Consider the following 23825-nt stretch of genomic DNA (forward strand, 5'->3'; position numbering starts at 1 on the left):
TGTTGTCTACTTGAGTTTATTCTGTTCTTAAAAAAAAAAAAAAAAAAAAAAAAAACGGAGGTGAGGAATGGAGGGAGAAATAACCCATAAACACTGTGAACAGGAACCAAGACTCCAAGACTTGGGTGTACTCCCCCTACCCTCGACCTCAGTTCTCCAAGAGTCCCACCCACCCAATTCTCTTTTCAACAAGACACCCAAATCAGCAGCAAAGGTACCTGGGGTAGTCACTGAGATTTTCAACACTGGGAATGGGAGGGAGAAAAGTCCAAAAAATAGGAGTTGGGAAGAAGAGGGAAGGAATGACGGCGAGGCTAGGCTCTGGAGGACGGAGTTGGACCATGAGAGGTGGAACTGAGTCAGTATGGGGGGTCCCCCTCCTGACTGCTGCTGCCCACATTCCTCAGGACCCCAGAGAGCCCCATGGTTTGTTCTGCAGTCCATTCCCTACTCCCCAAAGGCCTCACAGGCCCAGCTCCAAGTCCTCGAGCTCCTCCTCTAGCGCCCTCCTCCTCGCTAGCTTCTCCAGCTGCTCTTTGCTGGGCTGGCTGATCTCCCCAGCCTGGATCCGCTGCTGCAGCTCTTCCACCTGCCGAAGCTTCTTCTTTAGGTTCTTTATCTTCTTGGCCTTCTCAGTGGTGACAGCTGAGTCAGGCTGGTCAGAGGCAGCTGTAGGGGCTGCCCGGGAGCCCTGGGGAGCAGTGGGGACTTGGGCAGTCTCTCCCAAAGACACCTTATCGAGAGTCCGGCTCAAGGCCTCTGCCTCCCCCTTCTCCTGCTGCTGCCGCCGCTTCTCCTTCCGCTTCAGGTTGCGTTTGGCTGTCTTGGAGAGGCCTGGTTCCCCTCCTTCAGGCCTGGATGGGGTGACAGGAGCAGTGGCCTCGGGGCTCAGACCTGGAGGCAGTTCTGGTTTACTCTTGAAAAACTTCACATACTTGTTCTCATACCTGCAGGGAAGAGAGGTCAACAGTTTCAAAGAAACACTGACTTCTGGAGCCCTTTTCTTAAACCTTCTAATCACTTCATCCATTTCACTTTCTTGCTTCCTTCCTCTCCTGTGGTCCCTTTCCAATTTCCCCCTGTTCTGCAGGCTGTGGGAAGGTCTCCAGGTCTCAAAGTTCTCTCTGTCTGAATGTTGTTTGGAGGTTCCAAAGAACAGAAGCCATAGGAACAGGACTAGGCACTTTAAACCCCCCTCACTCATTCCTGAATCCCAGCCCCCTCTCTTCTTCTTTCTCAGATAGTTGCTCCCTCCTTCCATTTCCTAGGGTCTTGGGATCAGGAGATTCTTCTTTTCTGTAGGGACCCCATTAAGTACCCCCTCCTCACGCCTAACCACGCACACTGGGACCTCCTCCTGGGGCACATAGCCTTCTTTCACCCTCCGTTGCTTGCGCCAGGTCCCGTCAGGTCGTTGTGTTGAAGCGATGTATTTGCCTGCAATGAGAGAATTAAATTAGACAGTTATTCTTCCTAATTTTCAAATATTTCCGAATCTGAAAGAATCCATGAATGCACACAGCCTTCCTCAGCCCCCATCCAGCCACTAAATGCAACCACGAAGGCGTCCTTTTCTCTCATCAACCTTCAATTCCCCATCTCATCATTATTCATTGAGTAACCAAACACTGTATCATACACCAGCCCTGTACCCAGGAGTTTTTGTTTTATTTTAAAGATTTTACTTATTTATTTGACAGAGAGAGATCACAAGTAGGCAGAGGCAGGCAGAGAGTGAGAGAGGGAAGCAGGCTCCCCGCTGAGCAGAGAGCCCGATGCGGGACTCGATCCCAGGACCCTGAGATCATGACCTGAGCCGAAGGCAGCGGCTTAACCCACTGAGCCACCCAGGTGCCCCAGAGTTGTTTTTTTTTTAAGGATTTTATTCATTCACTTCAGAGAGTGAAGAGAGCATGCTTGTCAGGGGAAGGACAGAGAGAATCTTTAAGCAGACTCTGTGCTGGGCGCAGAGCCCTATGTGGGGTTTGGTCTCACTACCCTGAGATCATGACCTGAGCCAAAACCAACAGTTGAACACTTAACCGACTGAGCCACTCAGGTGCCACAGGAGTTTCCATTTTTACCTGGGCCACCCAGGTGCCCCAGGAGTTCCTATATTCTATTTTTAATTTGGCTGGCAAAATAGGACAGGCAGAGAAGAAGAGTTTAAAAAAGAAAAAAAAAACAAACACAAGACAATAGCATGGGGGCATCCAATAACTGAGTAAAAAGCCAAAAGGGGGCAAAACCAAGAACTACAGGAAGCAGAAATGACTGGAGATATAGAGAGGGTAAGTTTAATTAAAATGGGTCATGAAGGAGCACCTGAGTGGCTCAGTGGGTCAAAGCCTCTGCCTTCGGCTCAGGTCATGATCTCAGGGTCCTGGAATCGAGCCCCGCATCGGGCTCTCCGCTCAGCAAGGAGCCTGCTTCTCCCTCTCCCTCTCCCTGCCTCTCTGCCTACTTGTGATCTCTGTCTGTCAAATAAATAGATAAAATCTTAAAAAAAGAAAAAAGGGTCATGAAAAACAAGTCAACTTTTAAGGATCCGTACTTCACATGTAAAAGCACCAGTACGTAGGACATATGTAAAGGATCTTTGTTGCTGCGTAACTTAAAATAGGAAAACCCAAAAGCAGCTTGTCTGGCCATCAACAGATAACTGCCTGAATATATGCAGACCATCCACACGATGGAACACCATGCTGTTATGAGAAAGAGTGTCAGATATAAATGCGCTCACTCTGGTTTGAATGGTGCTTATGATATACTAAGTGAAAAAGCAAGTTGCAAGGCAATGTGTAGAGAGTAATTATTCTCAAAGTTTTTTCTTTCAGAATCCCTTTCACTCTTATTTTGTAATATTATCCATTTTACTATGCAATATTAAAAAACAAAAAACAGCAGTGCCTGGGTGGCTCAGTTGGTCAAGTGTCCAACTCTTGGGTTTGGTTCAAGTCACGCTCTCAGGGCCATGGGATGGAGCCATGTGTCAGGCTCCATGCTCAGCAGGGAGTCTGCTTGAGATTCTCTCCCTCTGCTCCCCTCCAAATAAATAAATATATCTTAAAACAAAACAAATAGGGTGCCTGAGTGGCATAGTCAGTTAAGCATCCAACCCTTGGTTTTGGCTCGGGTGGCAGTCTGGGGGTCAAGAGATTGAGACCCTACATCAGGCTCAAAGCTCAGCTTGGAGTCTGCTTGAGGTTGTCTCTTCCTCTGCCCCTCCTGGTCATGGTCTCTCTCTCTCTCTCTTTAAAATAAATAAATAAATCTTAAAAATATATATTCATTAATCTGATCAGAAAAATCTTCACTGGGAAGTTCTCAAGTTCACAGCAGCAAATACAAGTTTTCCAGAATTCTTATTTTTACTTGAAGGCTTGAATTTTACCACTGGCAACAAACAGTGTCAGTTGTTTTCCTTGAAATGATAAGCTCACTTCCTTCCCTTCAGGAAAATGCCTAGCAGATACCCAGTTCTCAATTATGAGTTTTCAGTGTTTTTTTTATGTAAAAATAGTGTTCCGTGGAAAGGAAGCCTGTTTAGCTTGCAACTTATGGACAACTGTGCCAGTGCTTTTCCTTAAGACTCCACCTTACTTCAATATGCAGCCAAGTGTTTCATCCTTCCTTCCCATTTAGTCCACAGAGAACATTAAAAAGATGAGGAACTTTCAGTTATAAAACGAGTAAGTTCTGGGGAATCTAAGCATGGTAACCATCCTTAACAGAGAACCATACGGTATACTTCATAGTTGCTATGAGAGTAGACCTTAACAACAACAAAATGGTAATTTTGTGAAGGATGTGTTAACTAATCTTATTATGGTAAACATTTCACTATACATATATCATATCATCACACTGCATACCTTAAACCTACACAATGTTCTATGTCAAATATATTTCAATAAAGCTGGAAAAAAGTAAAAAGATGTGTAATCAAGGGTCAGGGTTTAACAAAATTTGTAAATCTTAGTGTATAATCAAGGCTATTCTTAAGTGAAACTGGCATTATTTACTGCAAGCATGCAGCAGTGAAGAGCACAGTGAGTGGGAGTTGGTGTACCCACCTTGATTAGTGCCAAGGGACCAGCAGTTTTATCCACCTTTGCTTTTGCACCCTCAGAGCAAATGTCAACCCAGCAAAAAAAAAAAAAAAAAAAAAAGGACAACTAACATCTTAGTATATGATAAAAAATAGTTGTGCTTGCAGACCTCTTGAAACTGTCTTAGGGAACCCCCAAGGGTCCTGGAAAACACTGTTGAGAACTGCTGATGTAAGGTACACTCCCAATCTTGTTGGGGCACGGAGCAGCACTTAACAGGCCATTCAGTTTACACACAGGGGCAAGGAGAAAGTTGTGGAAGGACACATACCAAAGATACCAAGCCTTTAATGCTGGTTATCTTAAGAGGGGCAACCTGGAAGAAGAGGTAATAGAAACCATTAACCATTAATATATATACTTTCTGTCCCCATAGATATCTTTATTTATACCATTAGTATGTTTTTAGAAATCTTATATATACATATATATTATGTGTTGTGTTGTGTTTTTTTGTTTTGTTTTTTAAGTAGGCTCCACATCCTACATGGGGCTTGAACTCACAACCCTGAGAAGAAATCACATGCTCCATCAATTAAACCAACCTGGCACCCCATGCATTACTTTTTTTTTTTCTTTTTAAGTATTACTTTTGTAAAAAGAAAGATTTGTAAAAGAAAAGTAAAAAGTCAAGCCTAGAGGTGCTTGGGCGGTTCAGTAGGTTAAGCATCTGCCTCTGGCTCAGGTTATAATCCTAGAGTCCTAGGATTGAGCCCAAACCCCATGTCAGGCTTTCTGCTCAGTGGGAAGCCTGTTTCTCTCCCTCCCTTTGCTTGCTGCTCCCCTGCTTGTGCTCCCCCTCTATCAAATAATAAAACCTTTTTTAAAAAAGTCAAGTCTAGGTCTTTACATGTGGATTATATATTGTTCCATGAATTGGCTTTTTGTTCAAAATGCAAGTATCAATTAATTAAAACTAAAAAAAAAATTGTTAAAGAAAATGGGTAAGATCTGACAGGTAGAAGAGACAGGACAAAGAACAAGCAAGCAGGGCGCCTGGGTGGCTCAGTGGGTTGAGCCGCTGCCTTAGGCTCAGGTCATGATCTCAGGGTCCTGGGATGGAGTCCCGCTCAGCAGGGAGCCTGCTTCCTCCTCTCTCTCTCTGCCTGCCTCTCTGCCTACTTGTGATCTCTCTCTGTCAAATAGATAAATAAAATCTTTAAAAAAAAAAAAAAAAGAACAAGCAAGCAAAGAAAGTCATGGATGTGGAAAGGGACGTGGAGTATTTAGAAAACACAAAGAGGAGTCCGGGTGAATCAGATAGTTCATGTTAGGGAATAAGAAAAAAATGGGGCCAGATCTTGGAAAGCCTTCAACACAACATCAAGGAATTTAAAGGTTATCTGGTGAGTAAAAGAAAGGCACTGAGGATATTTCCTACTTAAAGCAACAGTTTAAAGATAAGAGTATAAACTGAAGAATGAAAAAGCTGAGGCTTCATGGAGGGAGGATGACTGGAGCTGGGCTTTAAAGAAAGAGACAAACTCACCTAAGTAAACGAGGCAGAATGGATTCAAAATAGAAGCTCATCCTAAAACAAATGCACACGTGGGAACGGAGATGGCATGTTCAGGATATGGTGGCTGAGTCAGAGGGCTGGTGTAAAGCTAATGAGCAGGGGATGCTCAGACATTGAAACACCAGCTAAGGAGTTTAATATCTGGTACATGGCATGCATTCAATAAACATTTGTCCAATGAGTGACTCTTTTATCCAAAGCAGTGTTTTAGGGCAATTAATCCGGCAGGATGAAAAGGTGAATTGGCAAGGGAAAACCCTGGAGACTCAGGAAACCAGTTAGGGGGGAAAAGGGTGTGATAACCCTGGCATGAGAGACAGAATTGGCTGAAACAGTGAGAAGGGAAAGGAAGAGACCGCCAGACAAATCTTATTAGCAAAGAATCCACAACACCTGGGAAGTCACTGATGGGGGAGGGGTAATTGGCTAAAGTAAAAAATAATTCAACACATTTAATAATTCCAACCTTGAGAATACAGCATAAGGAAATACTTCCAACAGTAAAAAACAAAAACAGAAAAAGAATAAAGGGAGAGGTAATCATGGGTAAATTATGGCATTATCTATAAAGAACTAAAAATTAAAAACAAACTTCAAGTCCAGGTATACAGGAACAGTGTAGAATATATCCAATAAAAATGATAATAGGGGCACCTGGTTGGCTCAGTCAGAAGTGTGTGACTTTTTTTTTTTTTGAAGATTTTATTTATTTATTTGACAGAGATCACAAGTAAGCAGAGAGGCAGGCAGAGAGAGAGGAGGAAGCAGGCTCCCCGCTGAGCAGAGCCAGATGCGGGGCTGGATCCCAGGACCTGGGATCATGACCTGAGCCAAAGGCAGCGGCTTTAACCCACTGAGCCACTCAGGCGTCCCAGAAGTGTGTGACTCTTGATCTCGGGGTGGCAAGTTCAAGTCCCATATTGGGTGTACAGATTACTTAAAAATAAATAAATAAACTTTAAAGAGACATGACATAATTTTAACAAACGATAATAAAATTTTAAATCACATAAGGTGACATAATATGAAACACAATGAAACTATATAAATATACCATGATTTCAATTATTAAATATGTTTTGTATGTTTTTAAGTTTAGAAAAGAATGTGCAATATGAAAAGTTGTCGGGTGATTAGATTATAAATAATCTTTTATTTTTAAAGATGTTATTTATTTGTCAGAGAGAGAGAGAGAGACAGGTAGAGGAGGAAGCATGCTCCTGGGAGCAAGGAGCCCAATGTAGTACTTATCCCAGGATTCTGGGATCATGACCTTATCTGAAGGTGGACAGTTAACCCACTGAGTCACCCAGGCATCCCATAATCTTTCTTTCTAAGAATGCCCATTAATATTGATATATTGTAGGTTTTATTTTTTTTTAAGATTTATTTATTTACTTGAGAAAGAGAGAGAGAGGCATGAGTGGGGAAAGGGTCTGAGGGAGAAGCAGATTCATGGCTGAGCAGGGAGCCCAATGTGAGACTGGATCCCAGGACTCTGGGATCATGACCTGAGCTGAAGGCAGTCGCTTAACCAACTGAGCCACTCAGGTGCCCATACTGTAGGTTTTAAAAGTCTCTCATTTTGGGGTGCCTGAGTGGCTCAGTCGTTAAGCCTCTGCCTTTGGCTCAGGTCATGATCAGATCAAAAGTGTACAACTTTTGATCTTGGGATTGTGAGTTCAAGCCCCATGTTGGGTGTGGAAATAATTAAAAATTTTTTTTTCTAGACTTTATATTCTTTTTTTTTTTTTAAGATTTGGGAGACAAAGACCACGCAAGAGCAGGGGATGAGGGAGGGGAGAGGGAGAAATGGACTCCCTGCTGAGCAGGTGCCTGACCAGGGTTGGGGGGAGGGGGGCATCTTCATCCCAGGACCCTGAGAACATGGCCTGAGCCTAAGGCAGATGCTTAAACAACTGACTCACTCAGGAGACCCCCCAAATAAAATCTTTTTTTAAAAATCTAATTTTAGGGGCACCTGGGTGGCTCAGTGGGTTAAGTCGCTGCCTTCGGCTCAGGTCATGATCTCAGCGTCCTGGGATCGAGTCCCGCATCGGGCTTTCTGCTCAGCAGGGAGCCTGCTTCCCTTCCTCTCTCTCTCTCTGCCTGCCTCTCTGCCTACTTGTGATCTCTGTCTGTCAAATAAATAAATAAAATCTTAAAAAAAAAATCTAATTTTAGGTTTCAAACAAATGGTTTGGAGAACAGGTACACAACAGAGAGTGAAATTACTTTTGACCCCTGGTGATTTAAAAAGATTCTGTGGAGGACACAGACCTGTTGTAATCTTTGGAAGATGAGAGGATTGAGACAGGGAATGAGGAATGTGGTTACCAGATAGAGAAGTATTTTAGGCATGCGGGATAGGCAAAGGGACATATCAAACTAGTCAGGACTCTGCTTAAAATTCTGGATTCCTATTGCCTTCAGGAATAGGAAGGGACATGGAGGATGGGACTACAAAAAAGGCCTTGCTAGTCTCCTCTCTCAGCACTTAGTCACTTACACTCTGTTCCAGCCACTGAATATTTATTCACAAATCTTACCAGACCTGTGTCTCTGATGTCTATGCATTTTTGCTTTTGCTTCCTTTGGCGTGGAATAGATTTTCCTTGATTCTTATCTTAGTTAATTCCTACTGGTCTTTAAAGGTCAAGTTCAAGTATAAACTCCTCAGTGAAGTCTTCCCCGACCTTCCCACCCCAAGCCAGGTTAAAAGTAGCCCTTTATGTAACACCTTGGTGCACAGCACCTGTTTTGGCCTTTATCATGCTCTAATGTTTAACATAATTGCATTCTTTCCTGAGAGCAGAGACTTTGTCTTTGATCTCTGAGGCAAAGGGACTAGTCTATAGAAGGCTGTAATTATTTCAGATTAATAAATAAAGATGGGCGCCTGCCTGGCTCAGTTGGTAGACCATGTGATTCTTGATCTTGGGGTTGCAAGTTCAAGCCCAACATTGGGTACAAAGATTACTTAAAAATAAAATCTTTTTTTTTTTTTAAAGATTTTATTTATTTATTTGACAGAGAGAAATCACAAGTAGTCAGAGAGGCAGGCAGAGAGAGAGGGAAGCAGGCTCCCCGCTGAGCAGAGAGCCCAATGTGGGACTCGATCCCAGGACGCTGAGATCATGACCTGAGCCGAAGGCAGCGGCTTAACCCACTGAGCCACCCAGGCGCCCCTAAAAATAAAATCTTTAAAAACAAAAAAACATGCCTTCGGCTCAGGTCATGATCCCAGCGTCCTGGGATCGAGTCCCACATCGGGCTCCTTGCTCCGCAGGGAGCCTGCTTCTCCCTCTGACTCTTCCTTCCACTCTGTCTGCCTGTGCTCGCTCTCACTCACTCTCTCTCTGACAAATAAATAAAATTAAAAAAAAAAAAAAACAAAAAAACAAAAAAACCTCTTTTAAAAAATAATTTAAGCATCATACTAGAGAACATGAACCTAGTATAATTTGGGCAAAAAGCATATGTAATGAGAAAAGAGACTGGAAGTAAATTAGTCAGAATATGGAAGGTATCCAATCTCTCTTGAGTTTGGAGTTAAGCTTCAGACTGTGGGAGAACACTGAAGGCCAAAAGCAGAGTACACAGGATCTGTTCAAAGCAGTGCTTAAGGATTAACATCAAAATGTATAATAGAAACTAAAAGTAGAACAAATGAAAATAATAGTCACCACAGAGAAAAACTGATTTAGATCATCTCTATGGGTATTGAAAGGAAAATGAAAGAGAAATTCATTATGAAGAAGTCAATAGGGCCAAAAGACTGCCAAGATTTGAATTAGAGAGACGAGGTAATTGAAACTGCTATAATGGGTTTAATCTGGTGCTTTTCACATGTATTCTCTTATTTTTTACAACATACCTGTGGGTAAATTGGGCAAATGGTAATAATATTTATTCACACATGGATTTTAAATATTTATTGAGCACTGGGTGTTGTGCCAGGCACTGTAACAGCAGTTAGGGATACAACAATGAACAAAGCACGCAAGGGTCCTTTTTGTACCATGCATTCTAGTAAGGAAGAAAGGTAATAAAAAAGACCACAAATAAACTAATTACAGTATCACTTGTGAATGTGCAAAATTTAGAGGATAAAAATCACCGATCCGATACCTGAAAATAATACAATACTGTAAATTATACTGGAATTAAAACAAACAACATGCGACAACATGGATGGAACTAGAGCGTATCATGCTTAGCGAAATAAGTCAAGCAGAGAAAGACAACTATCATATGATCTCCCTGATATGAGGAAGTGGTGATGCAACATGGGGGCTTAAGTGGGCAGAAGAAGATTCAATGAAACAAGATGGAATCGGGAGGGAGACAAACCATAAGTGACTCTTAATCTCACAAAACAAACTGAGGGTTGCTGGGGGGAGGGAGGTTGGGAGAAGGGGGTGGGATTATGGACATTGGGGAGGGTATGTGCTTTGGTGAGTGCTGTGAAGTGTGTAAACCTGGTGATTCACAGACCTGTACCCCTGGGGATAAAAATACATGTTTATAAAAAATAAAAAATTAAAAAAAAAAACAAACAACAAAAAAACACAAAGAAAGTCTAGAGAAGATGACAACTTTGTGAAAATAACTAATTCAATTCTAGACAGGCAGTGTTTTACGTGAAATTAAGGAGGAAAGGACAATACTCGAAACATATATTTAAGATAATTGCACCAAGATTATAGTTCAAGGCTTAAGACAAGTAACAGTGGAATGTGAGAAAAGACATGGCAGAAGCTTCTTGAATGGCTATCCTAACTGGAAGCCCTGAGATGCAGATAGCCCATTATCCTCTTGGTTCCATTCTCTGTCCTTCATGTCCTTTCATTCAGAGGTAAAGTGAAAATGAAGGGAGTGGTTTGGAGATTCCTACCCTAGAACTCAAAACCAAGGGCAGGATATCAGGATTGTCAGGTAGCGCCCTTGAGAATGTCAGAAACACAGATTAGAGATTGCTACCACAAAACATGGTAAATTCAGCTATTCTCTCACATCTGCTGTTTTGTAATCCTTAATCTGTTGCCTTAAACTGTAAAAGAGCCTTATTTTGGGGGGTGGCAGGAACACAGTGAAGAGACAAGACAGAAAACAAGGCCTGAGAGAACTCTAAGGGGTTAGGCTGAAGCGACTGTTCAATCCTTGTGACCTGTTTCAATAAAGGAGATCTGTATGACAAATCTGAGCCTGGGGATGATCTTAGGGCCAAGAATTATAATTATACAGTTTCTAAAACCTGGGGAAAATACAGAAAGAGAAGATCCAATATGGAGAAATGACCTTGGAAAAACGGTCATGATTATCTTCCTCAAGAAAGAAAAGGTGTCAGCAGTCACAGAAAACAACTGTAGGAGAGCAGAACCAGGACAGTGTTATGCCATGGAGACCAAAAGAGTTTTAAGGGCAGCTGATTAAGGGTATTAAATAATGCACAGAGATTAAGGAAAAGGAAAACGGAGAAGAAAAAAAATTGGCAATTTGGAAATTTCTAGTTATCTTTAAGAATATAGCTTCAGAAAAGCAGAGTAGTCAGAAACCAGACTACAAATTAATTAAAAGGATAAACACTTATTGAAAGCTTCCTATGAGAAAAGTATCCTAGAAATGCTACAGGGATTATCAAGAGGGAGTAAAATGGTCCCTACTTTAAAGCAATTTGGGCAACTGCGTGGTTCAGTCGGTTAAGCGGTTGCCTTTGGGTCAGGTCATGATCCCAGGGTTTGGGATTGAGCCCCACATTAGGCTCTTTGCTCAGCAGGGAGCCTGCTTCTCCTTCTCCCTCTGCCTGCTGCACAACCCCCACCCCGCTTGTGCTCTCCCTCTGTCAAATGAATAAATAAAATCTTTTTTAAAAAAATCAAGCAATTTACAGTCTAAGGAAGAGGGTGGACAAGTTAGGCAAGGACTAAAACAAAAATATAAATGTCTTAGGTATCTTAAGAGACACTGATATATACTGGTACCAGATTTCAAGAGACTAAATAATCACACTCTGATGGGGGAAGGTGACAAAAAATCAGGAGAATTTCAGGGACCCAACCTTAAATACTAGGTAGTAACAGTAGTACAATAACAAACCAGTGGCTGATATTTCTGTGGGCAGAGAAAGGAAGGGAAAGGGCCTAAGAGGAGTAACAACAAGCAAAATCATTAGCAGTGGAAAACTCACAGTATGCTAAGAACAGTTAGGAAAGAGCATTGATTAATAAGTGACTCCATTGCATCAGAAACTTTACATATATTACTCTATTGAATCTAGACATTGGGTAGATATTATCATCTACAGCTAAGATTAAGAGTCCTTAAGAGGTTAAAGATGGGTCCAAGATCACAAAGGCACAATGCTATTCCACCTGTCTTACACCACATAGCCCAGTTTCACTGGGAATTATACGCAGAAACCTAGTATGAGGTGATACTATACTGAAAAGTGGGTGGCACTCATATTAAAGAGCATATCTAAGAGCAAATGGTATATATGTAAATTTCATGATCAACTCCAAAAAGAAAATAGCAGCTACCAAACAATGAGAAATTTAATAGCTTGCCCAAAGTTATGGTCAGTAAGCTACAGAATTCAAACCCAGGCTATGCTCCAAAAGCTGTACATTTTATACTACTTCTGCATATTGTGTTATAAATGAAAAAGATACAAAAATGTTCAACCACACTAATAATAAAAAAAAATTATAAAACAATAAAATAAAATTTCCATTTGTCAGAGTAGTAGAATTTTTGAAGATAAGAACACCAGTGTGGTCAAAGATGTCATTAAATCAGCATAGTCATATACTGGGTGGTAAAACCCTTTAGAAAGCAATCTGGCTAACACAGCAAGACAATAAAGGTAATCCTATAGTTTCCGAGCATTTCCCAAAGCTTTTGTTATTTAAAATACTATTTCCATATGATAATAATAAAAGTTACCCCCCAAAATCATTAACTAAGTTTGGCCAATTATGGGTTAAACATAGGAAAGTAATTTTATTTTATCGGCAAGACTTAATGTGTTCTTATTCACGTGACTACTCACAATGGGAGTGTGATTTACAGTTTTCCCAGATTTATTTGACCACAGGAACCTTATTTATTTATTTGCTATTTATTTTGTTTTTACTTATTTTGTAGCATATCTTATAGGACTACTAAGCATTCCGAGGATCATATTTTGGGAAATATAGCTATTTGCTTTGATCCCAATTATATAAAATATAGATAAGCTACATATGTACACAGAAAAACTAAAAGGAATTGTAATTATAGTTATCTTTGGGTTCTAGAATTACCAAATATGCGTGTGACTTGTATTTTTATACTGCTTACAAAAACATTTTCCAAGGTTCCTACAATCAATATGAATTAAATCAATAAATGCTTATTCCCTATAACCCAGTAATTCTATTTCTGGGAACTCAATCCTAAGAAAATAACCCCAAATGCAGGCAAAAAATTATGCACAAAAATATTCACAGAATTCTTCTAACAAAAATACTGGAAACAATCTAAAAGTTCAGTAACAGGGATGACTGGGTGGCTCAGTCAGTTAAATGTCTGCCTTTGGCTCAGGTCAGAGTCCTGGGATCCAGTCCCACATCAGGCTCTTTGCTCAGCACAGAGCCTGCTTCTCCCTCTGCTCTTCCCCCACTCATGTTTTCTCTCTCTTTCTCTGACAAATAAATAAAATCTTTAAAAAGAGAAAGCGCATGCCTAAGCAATAAAACACTCTGCCAATATTTTAAAACTCTAGTTTTCAAAGAATTTCTAATAGCAAGGAAAAATATTTATAGCATAAGGTTAAATGAAAAGGCAAAATATAATTATATATACCATCTAATTAAAAAATGTTTTAAAGGAGCGCCAGATTGGCTCAGTGGGTTAAGCCTCTGCCTTCGGCTCAGGTCATGGTCTCAGGGTCCTGGGATTGAGCCCCGCATTGGGCAGTCTGCTCAGCAGGGAGCCTGCTTCCTCCTCTCTCTGCCTGCCTCTCTGCCTACTTGTGATCTCTCTCTCTGTGTCAAATAAAATAAATAAAATCTTTTAAAAAATAGAAAAAAAAATTTTAAATGTTTTAAAAATGCACAGAAAAGGGGCGCCTGGGTGGCTCAGTGGGTTGTCTCTGCCTTTGTCTCAGGTCATAATCTCAGGGTCCTGGGATCAAGACCGCATTACCACATTGCCTCTCTGCTCAGCAGGGAGCCCGCTTCCTCCTTTCTCTCTCTGCCTCTCTGCCTACTTGTGTTCCTGTCAAGTGAATAAATAAAATCTTTTTTTAAAAATGCACAGATGGGCACCTGGGTGGCTCAGTGGGTTAAGCCTCTGCCTTGGGCTCAGGTCATGATCCCAGCATACTGGGATTGAGCCCCCTATCAGGCAGGAAGCCTGCTTCTCCTTCTCCCACTCCCCCGGGCTTGTCAAAATCCCTCTCTTGCTGTGTCTCTCTCTGTCAAATAAATAAATAAAATCTTTTTTTTTTTTTTTAATGCACAGAAAAAATAAAGATCAGAAGGATATGTCCCAAATTAAATAGAAGACTCTGGGTGAATGATTTATATTGAACAAAAATTACATAAATAAATCTGTACTTAAGGAACAGTAATCTGGCAACAGTGTGTCATATGAACTGGAACAGAGAGAGAGAGACTGGAGATAGGACAACTATTTAGGAGGTCACAGCAATATTTTCAGGATAAAGGAAAATAGAATTTTATCAAGGATGAAGAAGGACTCAAGTACTATGCTTGATACTTTGCATATATAATCTCTTCTGATCCATACAATAATCCTTACGGACAGTAATACTTACAGAACCATTTGCTGGGCACTTTGTATGTGCCAGAAATGTACATCCTTTCATTTAAATTTTAATTCTCACAATAATACTATGTGGTAGGAGTTATTATTCCAATTTCATTGATGAGTGCTTGCTTTGGCAGCACATATACCAATTTCACTGATGAGAAGACTAAAACTTAGATTCCTAAGGTTTAAAATTCCCAAGGCCATGTACCTGACAAGTATTGAAGATGGGATAAGGATATCGGCAGTGGGAACAGAAGAATGACATTTTGACAACTAGTGTATGGCAGGGGATGGGGAAAGAGAGGAATAAAAGATGATGCAACAAATAAAATACCTAGTGCTCTGATCTTGGTTTCTTGATACTATTCTCTAGTGAAAGGAATAGGGGCTCCTTGGAGAAAGGCTGATTCTAGGACTGGGACAGGAAATAAAAAGACGAGCCTGGAGCATCTTCTAGCGCCAGAAAGTAAGGAAGAGCTAAAAAAACAAAAACAAAAACCTACACTGTTGGGGGTATGTTAAAGGGACATAGGGCCAACTAAAATTTTCCAATGTCCAAAGCTGGAACATTTGAGTAATAAAATAAATAGTAGATTATAACCTAAAATCCATACTGCTATAAACAAATGATTGAATAAATAAATGGAGAAGAGATAAATCTGCAGAAAAATTCCAAATAACATGTATAAATACTCCATCCTTAAGGAAGGAAGTGTAACTTCCCTCTTTATGGGCCATGAATAGAGACTTCTATCTCAAGTGCAGTATGAAAAAGATAAGGGAAATAAGGGTAACTTTACTGTGGAGAAACCTTACAAACACTACTTCAGCCAAGTGATCATGGTCATATCAACAGTAAAAAAATCGTTATGGAGCGCCTGGGTGGCTCAGTGGGTTAAAGCCTCTGCCTTCGGGTCGTGATCCCAGGGTCCTGGGATAGAGCCCCACGTCGGGCTCTCTGCTCAGCGGGGAGCCTGCTTCCCTTCCTCTCTTTGTCTGCCTCTCTGTCTACTTGTAATCTCTGTCAAATAAAGAAATAAAATCTTTAAAAAAAAATCGTTATGATAGGTACTTTTCCTCTGAGGTTGTACACCAAAAACACATAACCCCAGTCTAATCATGAGAAAAACATCAGACAAATTCCAAAAGAGAGGCATCCTATAAAATACTTGACTAGTATTCCTCAAAACTATCAAGGTCATCAAAAACAAGGAATAGTCTGAGAAACTGTTCACAGCCAAAAGTAGCTTAAGGAGACGTGAAAACTAAAAGCAATGTGGTATCTGGGATGGGAACCTGGAACAGAAAAGTTAGGTGAAAACTAAGGAACTCTGAATAATGTACAGACTATAATTAATAATAATGGATCAGGGGCACCTGAGTAGCTCAGTCGGTTAAGCAGCTGTCTTTGGCTTGGGTCATGACCCTAGGGTCCTGGGAAAGAACCCATCAGGCTCCTTGCTCAGCAGGGAACCTGCTTCTCTCTCTGCCTGCCACTCCCTCTGCTTGTGTTTTCTTCCTTTCTCTGACAAATAAATAAAATCTTAAAAAAAAAAGTATCAGTATCAGTTCATTAATTGTAATAATGGCACCGTACTAATGTAAGATGTTAATAATAGGAGAAACTGAGTGTAACATATATGGGAATTGTACCATCTTCCCATGTTTTCTATAAATCTAATACTGTTCTAAAAAGTAAAGTCTATTTAAAATTAAAAAGGGTGGGGGCACCTGGGTGGCTCAGTGGTTTAAGCCTTTGCCTTCGGCTCAGGTCATGATCTTAGGGTCCTGGGATTGAGCCCCGCGTCGGGCTCTCTGCTCAGTGGAGAGCCTGCTTCCCCCTCTCTTTCTCTGCCTGCCTCTCTGCCTACTTGTGATCTCTGTCTGACAAATAAATAAATAAAATCTTTAAAAAATAATTAAATTAAATTAAATTAAATTAAAAAGGGTGATGGTGCAAAAAGCTGATCTTGGTTTGGCTAAGTGTCATTAACAGAAATAAGGAAAGGAAAAAAATACAATGATTTTGGGCAGATTGACTTTAAGGTATGACAGTGTATTTAAGAATGAAAGTTATTCGCCCATCAATTAGAAAAGAGAATAGGCGACCAGGAAAAGAGGGTGGCACTAGAAACAAAACTAAAGAATTAAGGGACAAATAAGCAGTAAGGAAATGAAAACAGTATGTGGAGACCTGTTACTCAAGAAATCAGGCTGTGAACAGGAAAGAAATGATAGGCCTTGACTTTTCAATGAAACAGAAAGTTGGGGGGGGGGCAGTGAAGCCATGGTGGGGGAAAAAAGCCATGACGGAATGTAAGCAAAGGAAAAAGAACTGCAGAGAAGCCAGGATCTTGGCAGAAATTAACACTAAGTTTTATTATACTGAATGTGCTAGTTTTGTGCTTTTTCTCTAGCCATGTGCTATGGCCTAGACATTAGAAGCCAAGAAAATAGATGATGGGTATGATGCAAGATAACAAAAGTGCTTGCTAAGTATAGATCAAAATAAACGAAGAAAAGCAATGAAGATAGTATCAAAGTAGCTAGTCACCAAGGTCTAGCAGAGCAGCATCAAAGGTAGTCATGAAGGTACTGGTAGATGTAATGAAATGGGAAAGGTCAAGAACCGAAGAAGGGCAAAAAGCAGATTCTCTAGATACCAGAAACAGGTATGTGAAATAGGATGTGAAAAAGTAACTGGTACAGAGGCTAAAGTAAGTGATGGAGAGCACCTAAAGGGGAAGCAGTGTCACAGAGGAAGTCCCGATTACAGTGATTCTGCTGTGCAGCTACTTTTTTGTTTTAAGAATTTATTCATTTATTTGAGAGAGAGAGAGCAAGCAAGCACTGGGAGGAGCAGCGGGAGAGCAACAAGCAGACTGTGCTGAGCCCAAAACCTGATGCCAGGCTGGATCTCACAGACACTGAGACTACCACCTGAGTTGAAACCAAGAGTGGAACCCCTAACAGACTAAGCCAGCCGGTCGCCCCTGATGTGCAGCTACTTTAAAAATACAAAGAAGGGGTGCCTGGGTGGTTCAGTTGGTTAAGAGACCGACTCTTGATGTCAGCTCAGGTCTTGATCTCAGGATTGTGAATCCAAGCTTCAAGTTAAGCTCCACACTGAGCAACGCCTACTTAAGGAAAAAAAAAATACAAATGACAGTCAACCATCTTGTGCTGAGGAACTATAAGATTAGAGTATTCCAAAGATGCTGGAGACACAGAATAAGAGCAAGAAACACTGGAGGAAAAAGTGTGATGCAATAGTCCTGGGCCCTTGTGGGCAATAAATGATGGCCCTGAGGTTTTAGAGAAAATGCTATAATTGCATGGCGATACCTTCCATAAAGATTAGAGAGACCATGGTAGATTAATGATCTAGAAATAGTAAGAGAAAGCAAAAAAGCAGTGTGATTCCTTCTTCTACATAGCCACAGAGAATAGAAGATACCTCTTAGTAGGAGGGTAGGGTGAAACGTGGTACCTGGATTTTCATGAAATCAGTTTAAAAAGAAAATAGTTGGACGTCTGGGTGGCTCAGTCGGTTAAGTTGCTGCCTTCTGCTCAGGTCATGATCCCAGGGTCCTAGGATGGAGTCCCACATGGGAGCAGAGAGCCTGCTTCTCTCTCTGCCTCTGCCTGCCACTCTGCCTGCTTGTGCTCTCTCTCTCTCTCTCTGACAAATAAATAAATTTTTAAAAAATCTTAAAAAGAAAATAGTTAAAAATAAAGAAAAGTGTACTGGACAATGAGTAATATTTTCAAAGCACACATTAAAAGGAGCCAGTAGATGAAGGACCCACTGAGTAGAGAACTGGAGAAGAGAGGTTCTGTGTACCACTTTGAAATGTGAGGCTGGGGAGAAACAGCAGAGACCTGGCTTGTCCTAAAATACCATAGGAGAGGTGGGCTGAGATGTAAGGAACATGCAAGGTAGCAAAGCAAGAAGCATAAAGGGCACATTTTAAAACACAGCATACAGAGTCAGTTCTACAGAAGATGCACATACACAAGTGAAGGCTACAAAAAACAGTTAACACCTTGCCTTGTAGATTTTATAAATTGCTTTTACATATGCTATCTTATTTGATCGTCACTACGTAGATATTCCTATGCACATTTTTCTAAAGATGAGGAAATTAGGATGGGACAAAACCAGAATGAAAACATTGATTTCAGTTTTCAACACATAGACCTCCATACACAACGGACACTTCAGCACCTCAATCAGCCAGGCCAGAAATTCTTCTCTAACCAGAAGTAACAATGGATTCTATGAATTTGTCAGAGGGCTTGAGAGGCCACACTAGACACCTCCTGTTTGCCTTCTTCCTCCTCAGATCCCTCAACTTTTATCACCATCACCACCAGAGAAAATACAGAAGAGTGATGCCATCAGGAAGAAAACTCAAGCAGAAAGTTATATTAGGTTCTTCTTCCCTTCACACCTCTGAACCTCAGTGACCCAAAATTGAAGACGAGGAAGAGAATGTTAAAAATATTATATAGCAATAAAGAAATCTTTAACAGATACAACTTCGAGAAAGAGAATCAAAACGAAGCTGGGGTAGGGCAGGAGGCAGCTACAGCAGATAGATGGGGGAGGGGAACAGAGGAGGAAAAGCTAGAATTGGAGGGAACTGAGCGTGTAGGAGCTCCCAAGACTGGAGAAACCAAGAGATATGGGATCGCCAGCTACTGGAGAAAAACTAAGGGCCCGTGAGGGTTCTGGAGCAGGGACTTCCACTGAAGGACCCCAGGGTTTGGGTGACCGGAAGCAGAGACCCCCAAACACGAGACCAGAAGGGGGCGCAGGTGACACCCCATAGGAGAGAATGAATGGGGAAGGCGGTCCGGAGGGCGGGGCAAAAGGAGGGGCCCCGGGATGGGCGGGGCACAGACCCCTTTCCAAGTCCGAACCCCTGCCCCGAGAGCCCGGGGAGAAGCGGCTCCGCGCCTCCCGCACTCACCGCCGGTCTCGTCAGTTACATAGGGAGTCGCCATCTTGAAAACGCAAACCACTTCCGGCGTGAGCGGGCTGGGGTCCCGCCCCCCTCCCCACCGGAAGTGGAGTCCCGATCATAGCCAGCCACCATTTTAGTCTTAAAGGGAGAGTACACCATTTCGTGGAAGGAGGTGGAAGAGGCAGAAGGTAGAAGAAGCTAAAGACTTCAATAAATAAAAGCCGTAGGCTCTGTTACTGCCACGGATACCAATATTGGGTGCCTTCTCCGTGTAAAGCAGTCCTCTGGGTGCCGAGAGAAGTTCCGAGGCACGGCCCCTCTCCGTCATCCAGGACCTTCCAGGGAAAGGGGGCAAGGCCCACCTGTACCCGGAAAGTGGGGCCGAAAACTCAGAATATTCAAGCCTTAGCCTGCACCGAGGTCCCAGAGCGGCTTGGGGAATGGGGCGCGCAAACTCTGGGAACATACTGGGGCGCACCAATGTTGTCAGGGGTGAATGGAAGACCCCCAACTGACCCTCTCTTAGGAAGTGGGGCGGTCGAAATCGCGTGTCAATTGCCCTCGGCTACCCAGCTCAACCCTCGGGACAGAGATCCGCGAGAGGGGCGTGCAAGGCAGAGTGTGCTGCCGGTCGGTCACCTGTCCCCAAAGCCTCAGGGCTGCTGGCGATTTCCAAGACCGAGGAGGCGGTGGGCCGGGTTGGGCGGGCAGCCCTGGCTGGCCCTGCCCTAGGGGCGGCCGCGAGGATTCGGGCGGCGTGGTGAGGACAGACCAAGTTTGCTCTGGCCTTCGACCCCGGGAACCTCCTCAGGCAGGGCCCCGGGGTCAGAGGGCAGAGTGAAGGCTTCGGGGCGGAGCCAGTTAATATTCTAATGAACCTCGTCCAGGTCTGGGCGCTGGGGATCCAATGTTAGTGTATGTGCTGCCGAAGCGAGCACGGGCGCTGGGGATCCAAAGCCGGGCAACTCGCCAATAGTCGGGGCTTGTATGGTCACTCCCTTTGCAGTCCGGCCCGCCCCGTGCCTCCCTATTCTTTAGAGGAACCCTAGTGTTTTCCTTCCCCCGCTCTTCTCAGCCACTGTCGTTCCTTAAGGGCTAAATCCTGCTAAACTAGTTTACCCTACAGCCTGGGAGTGGCCGGCTGCAGGTTCCTCTCCTCAGGTGTTGGCTCTCCCAACTACGTTGTTTTTTGTTTTTTGTGGGGTTTTCCCCCCCCTTTTTGATTGTTTTACCTTCCTCCATATTTCCCACTTTGGCTTAGGCTAATGTCCAACTCTACCGCTGGAACCCGTAGAGAGGGGCAAATATTAGTGACTACCTCTAGCTGTGTGCCCACTTAAAAAATAAAAAGGTGAGAGTAATGACTGACCAGGAACTTCCTAAAGCTTTGACATGAAGCTTTTGAAGTTTTCTCAGGTCACAGCTTGTCTTCCATCCCATGCTTTACCTTCTGACTTCCACCAGAGGCCCAACTCAAAGGTCTCAAAAAGACTCGTTTTAAAACTGATTTGCATTCCATACACACTTATTGCAAGTGTTCTAACACTGCCATTCTTAACCCCTACTCTCTTTCAACAATGTGCTTCGGGCTCACTGAGTCAGCATCCTGTCCTTAGCCTTGTTACTAATGATTATCACAGGTGAGAGTGTGGGCTTAAACCTTTAGAGGGATATGTTGCACCTTTCTGCAAAAGTGAATCCTAAAGTGGCCCCTGTCCACCACCAACCTTAACCCTCCCTCCCCTTGTGCCGCTAGACATTTTGCCTCTGTTCTGGGTTGGACAGGAAGTGAAACTCAATTGTCTTCCCAGCAGACCTGACTGGGACCCAGCCCTGAGCCCCGGATGTGCCCCCCCACCCCACACAAACACACACCCTGTGAAGGAAGAGGAGAAAGAAGAGGCTGGGGAGAACAAGGCTGTTGTTTTTTCCTTTCCCTTTGTTCATTGCGGTTTCTTTCTTTCTGATTTTTGTGATGTGGTTGATTAAAGAAATGAGCACCTGGAACAGTAGGCATTATACGCCTCCTCCTTAGATGTTTCTTGGCCTTTCTTCCCCTCCTACCCTCACCAATAACTGACGATGTATGATGGACCACAGATCTTAAAGAAGACACAAAGAAGCTTTGGGTATGACAGATTTCATCCTATTCCTTAGAGAGATCACCCCGGGCCCCACTTTGAAGTCTCAAAAAAAAAAAAAAAAAAACCTTAACAGGAGCAATTTAAGTGCAAGTAGAGACATATCCAAGGATGGAGTGAAAAACACAGGTATATGTAATGTGTTATCACCACTAGCATTGTTTGCAAGCAAAGCTGAGTGCCTTAAGGTTTAGTATCATTCTAGATGAGAGAAAACTGCAAGAGGTGCTAGGAGACTTGTTCTTTCTTATATTTTGTATGTTTAGGATAGCTTAGAGTGGGGAGGCTTTACACATACACATACACACACACCAAGCCACTCTTTACTGCAGTCCTTAAGTTGTGCTACGTCTTTGGCTGTCTACAGAACTAAGCACAGGACCTAGTGCATAATGGGCCTTCAAGAGATTATGATTCCTTATGACTAAAGAGGTTATATGGGTAGCGGACAGGCTCAGTGGGTGGAGCATGTGATTCGATCTCTGAGTTGTGAGTTCAAGCCCCATGTTGGGTGTGGAGATTACTTTAAAATAATAATTAAAAAAAAAAAAAAAAGGAAGGGGAGATAAAGCATGGGAATAGCATGGCCCTTGTCTTTTTAAGACTGGCAGACAGGAGCAGAGAGACAGACCTTCTCCAACCCCTGCCTCCTTCAGATCTCCAGTTCAGGTACAACAATACTCCCAAGCCCTATTTCTCAGCAGTTACATTTCTGATAAAAATGGAGGGTTTTTTCCAACAAGCCTGTATGGAAACATTCAAGAACTGCTTAGATCCCTTCATTGCCACTAGAGGGCCTCATGTAGTCATGTCTTCTCTCCAACCCCCACCAAAAGTATGTCTATATTATGTGTGTGGATATGTGTGTATACACACACATACACACATCACACAATACAACCTTCCAGTCAGAGCTCTCCCTCCCCCTCTCTTCTATCACCAGGTGTAAGAGGGAAGATTCCAGGAACTCAAGCCCTGTTACTGTGCCCTAGTTCAAGGACAGGTAGGAGGGGGTTAGCCTGGGTTGGGGCGGGGCCAGAGAGGAGGATGCCTGGGTCCCCAGTTCCTACCAGTAAGTCCTAGGCCTCCGTCTATCTCCGTTGTACTCACCGTCAGTCCCGCCATCATCCATGCTGCCCCAAGAGCCTTAACAACTTCAAAAACAGATTCCAGACAGGAGGAGCTGAAAGGATCTTCTCTCACCCCTACTTCTGGCAGGGGCCTTTTACAGCACCTGCCAAGGTCAGCAGGTAAAGTGGGAGGGTTAGAGCATGGAGAAAGAGTGGACACCGACCTGAGTGCTCCTTGCACCTGAACAACCCAAGAATTAAGGGAAGGCCCTGAGTCTTGAGAGAAGGAGGTGTACTTATATTGGGGAAAACAAGTCTGAGCCCTCTGGGGTTTGGGTTTTAGAGGGGTGAAAAACCTAGAGGCAAAGGTGGGCCTCAAATAGTGTTAAACACTGCGGAGCCCATGGGAGGAAGGAGGCATTTGTATCTCAGGATGCAGTGTCTGGGACTCTGGGCTTGCTGCTGTGGAATCTTCTGAGTATGAATTCTGTCAGTGGTGGATGGAAAGGAGTTGGGGAGGGAAATCCCTGGATGGCGGCAATTAGGAGAGGGTCAGACGTTGCCTGGGTGGGCCCCTGCCAAGCTATGCCATCAGCGGCCCTGCCCTCTATCATGACCTTCCAGGGCTGGGATGAGGGGAGAGGCTATGGGTTGATTAGTAAGACTGGACGATGGATAGAAACCGAGCTGTCCCAAGGCGGGAAGATGAGAAGCGCAGGATATGGAGAAAGAGGCACAGGCCAGAGCTCTGGAGATACTGGGTGGGTGGGGGGGGCGGCTCAAGCTTGGTGAACTGGAAACAGGGGCCTCTCCAGACCGGAGTTCCCGTAGTCGGGGGCGCGGACACTGGGCGCTGGCGGCCAGGCCGGGGCGAGGGGCGGGCAGCTGTGTCGTCAGGAACGGGGCGGCCTCGCGGCGGCCGCGCCTGCCTGGTCGGTCCCCTCCAGCCCCGCTCGGGCTCCAGCTCCCGCGCCGGCGCTCCAGCTCCCACCGCGCGCCATCCGCAGGCAAGGTAGAGACCCCGCGCGACCCCCGAGCCTCCCACCCTCCCCCACCCCGGAGCTGGAGGGGGCGGGGGCCGCGGGAGGGGCCGCCGCCGGGCTGGGGTAGGGCTGCAGGGCGGAGGAGGAAGCCCCACAGCTGGAGCGGGTAGCTAGAAGGGTTTGCGCCAGGACGCGGGGTGCAGCTGGAGA

General features: G+C 43.6%; 2 protein-coding genes across 12 annotated transcripts in view; one reads left to right on the forward strand and one right to left on the reverse strand.

The window, feature by feature from the left end:
* Nucleotides 1-22762, reverse strand: PYM1 (PYM homolog 1, exon junction complex associated factor). Of its 2 annotated transcripts, none has more exons than XM_082741778.1 (3): nucleotides 22673-22762; nucleotides 1344-1437; nucleotides 1-947 (listed from the first exon to the last, which is right to left on the reverse strand). In XM_082741778.1, the coding sequence occupies exons 1-3, from the start codon at nucleotides 22692-22694 to the stop codon at nucleotides 464-466; spliced, it is 600 nt and encodes a 199-aa protein (XP_082597904.1). In that variant the 5' UTR covers nucleotides 22695-22762; the 3' UTR covers nucleotides 1-463. The 2 variants fall into 2 exon arrangements, with proteins under 2 accessions (XP_082597904.1, XP_082597903.1); XM_082741777.1 differs by lacking the exon at nucleotides 22673-22762 and adding an exon at nucleotides 19428-20529.
* The window catches only part of DGKA (diacylglycerol kinase alpha), a 21889-nt gene continuing 20675 nt past the window's right edge, over nucleotides 22612-23825 (forward strand). For 2 of the 10 annotated variants that reach the window (XM_082741699.1, XM_082741703.1), the window contains exon 1: nucleotides 23535-23644. The gene's annotated coding sequence lies outside the window, so the exon portion shown is untranslated. Of the gene's footprint in view, nucleotides 22813-23409; nucleotides 23645-23825 lie in introns of those variants that run through there. The other 8 variants (XM_082741701.1, XM_082741702.1, XM_082741706.1 and 5 more) reach the window with 8 other exon arrangements.

This window comes from Mustela nivalis, assembly GCF_964662115.1.
Source record: "Mustela nivalis genome assembly, chromosome: 7".
NCBI lineage: Eukaryota > Metazoa > Chordata > Mammalia > Carnivora > Mustelidae > Mustela > Mustela nivalis.

Bases quoted from the DNA above. Each gene is read 5' to 3' on its own strand.
- PYM1 (XM_082741777.1), bottom strand. From the start codon at position 19,461: ATGGCGACTCCCTATGTAACTGACGAGACCGGCG. The intron at 1,438-19,427 runs GTGAGTGCGGGA...CTCTCATTGCAG, and splicing joins TGTAACTGACGAGACCGGCG to GCAAATACATCGCTTCAACA. The intron at 948-1,343 runs GTGCGTGGTTAG...TCTTCCCTGCAG, and splicing joins CCCCAGGAGGAGGTCCCAGT to GTATGAGAACAAGTATGTGA.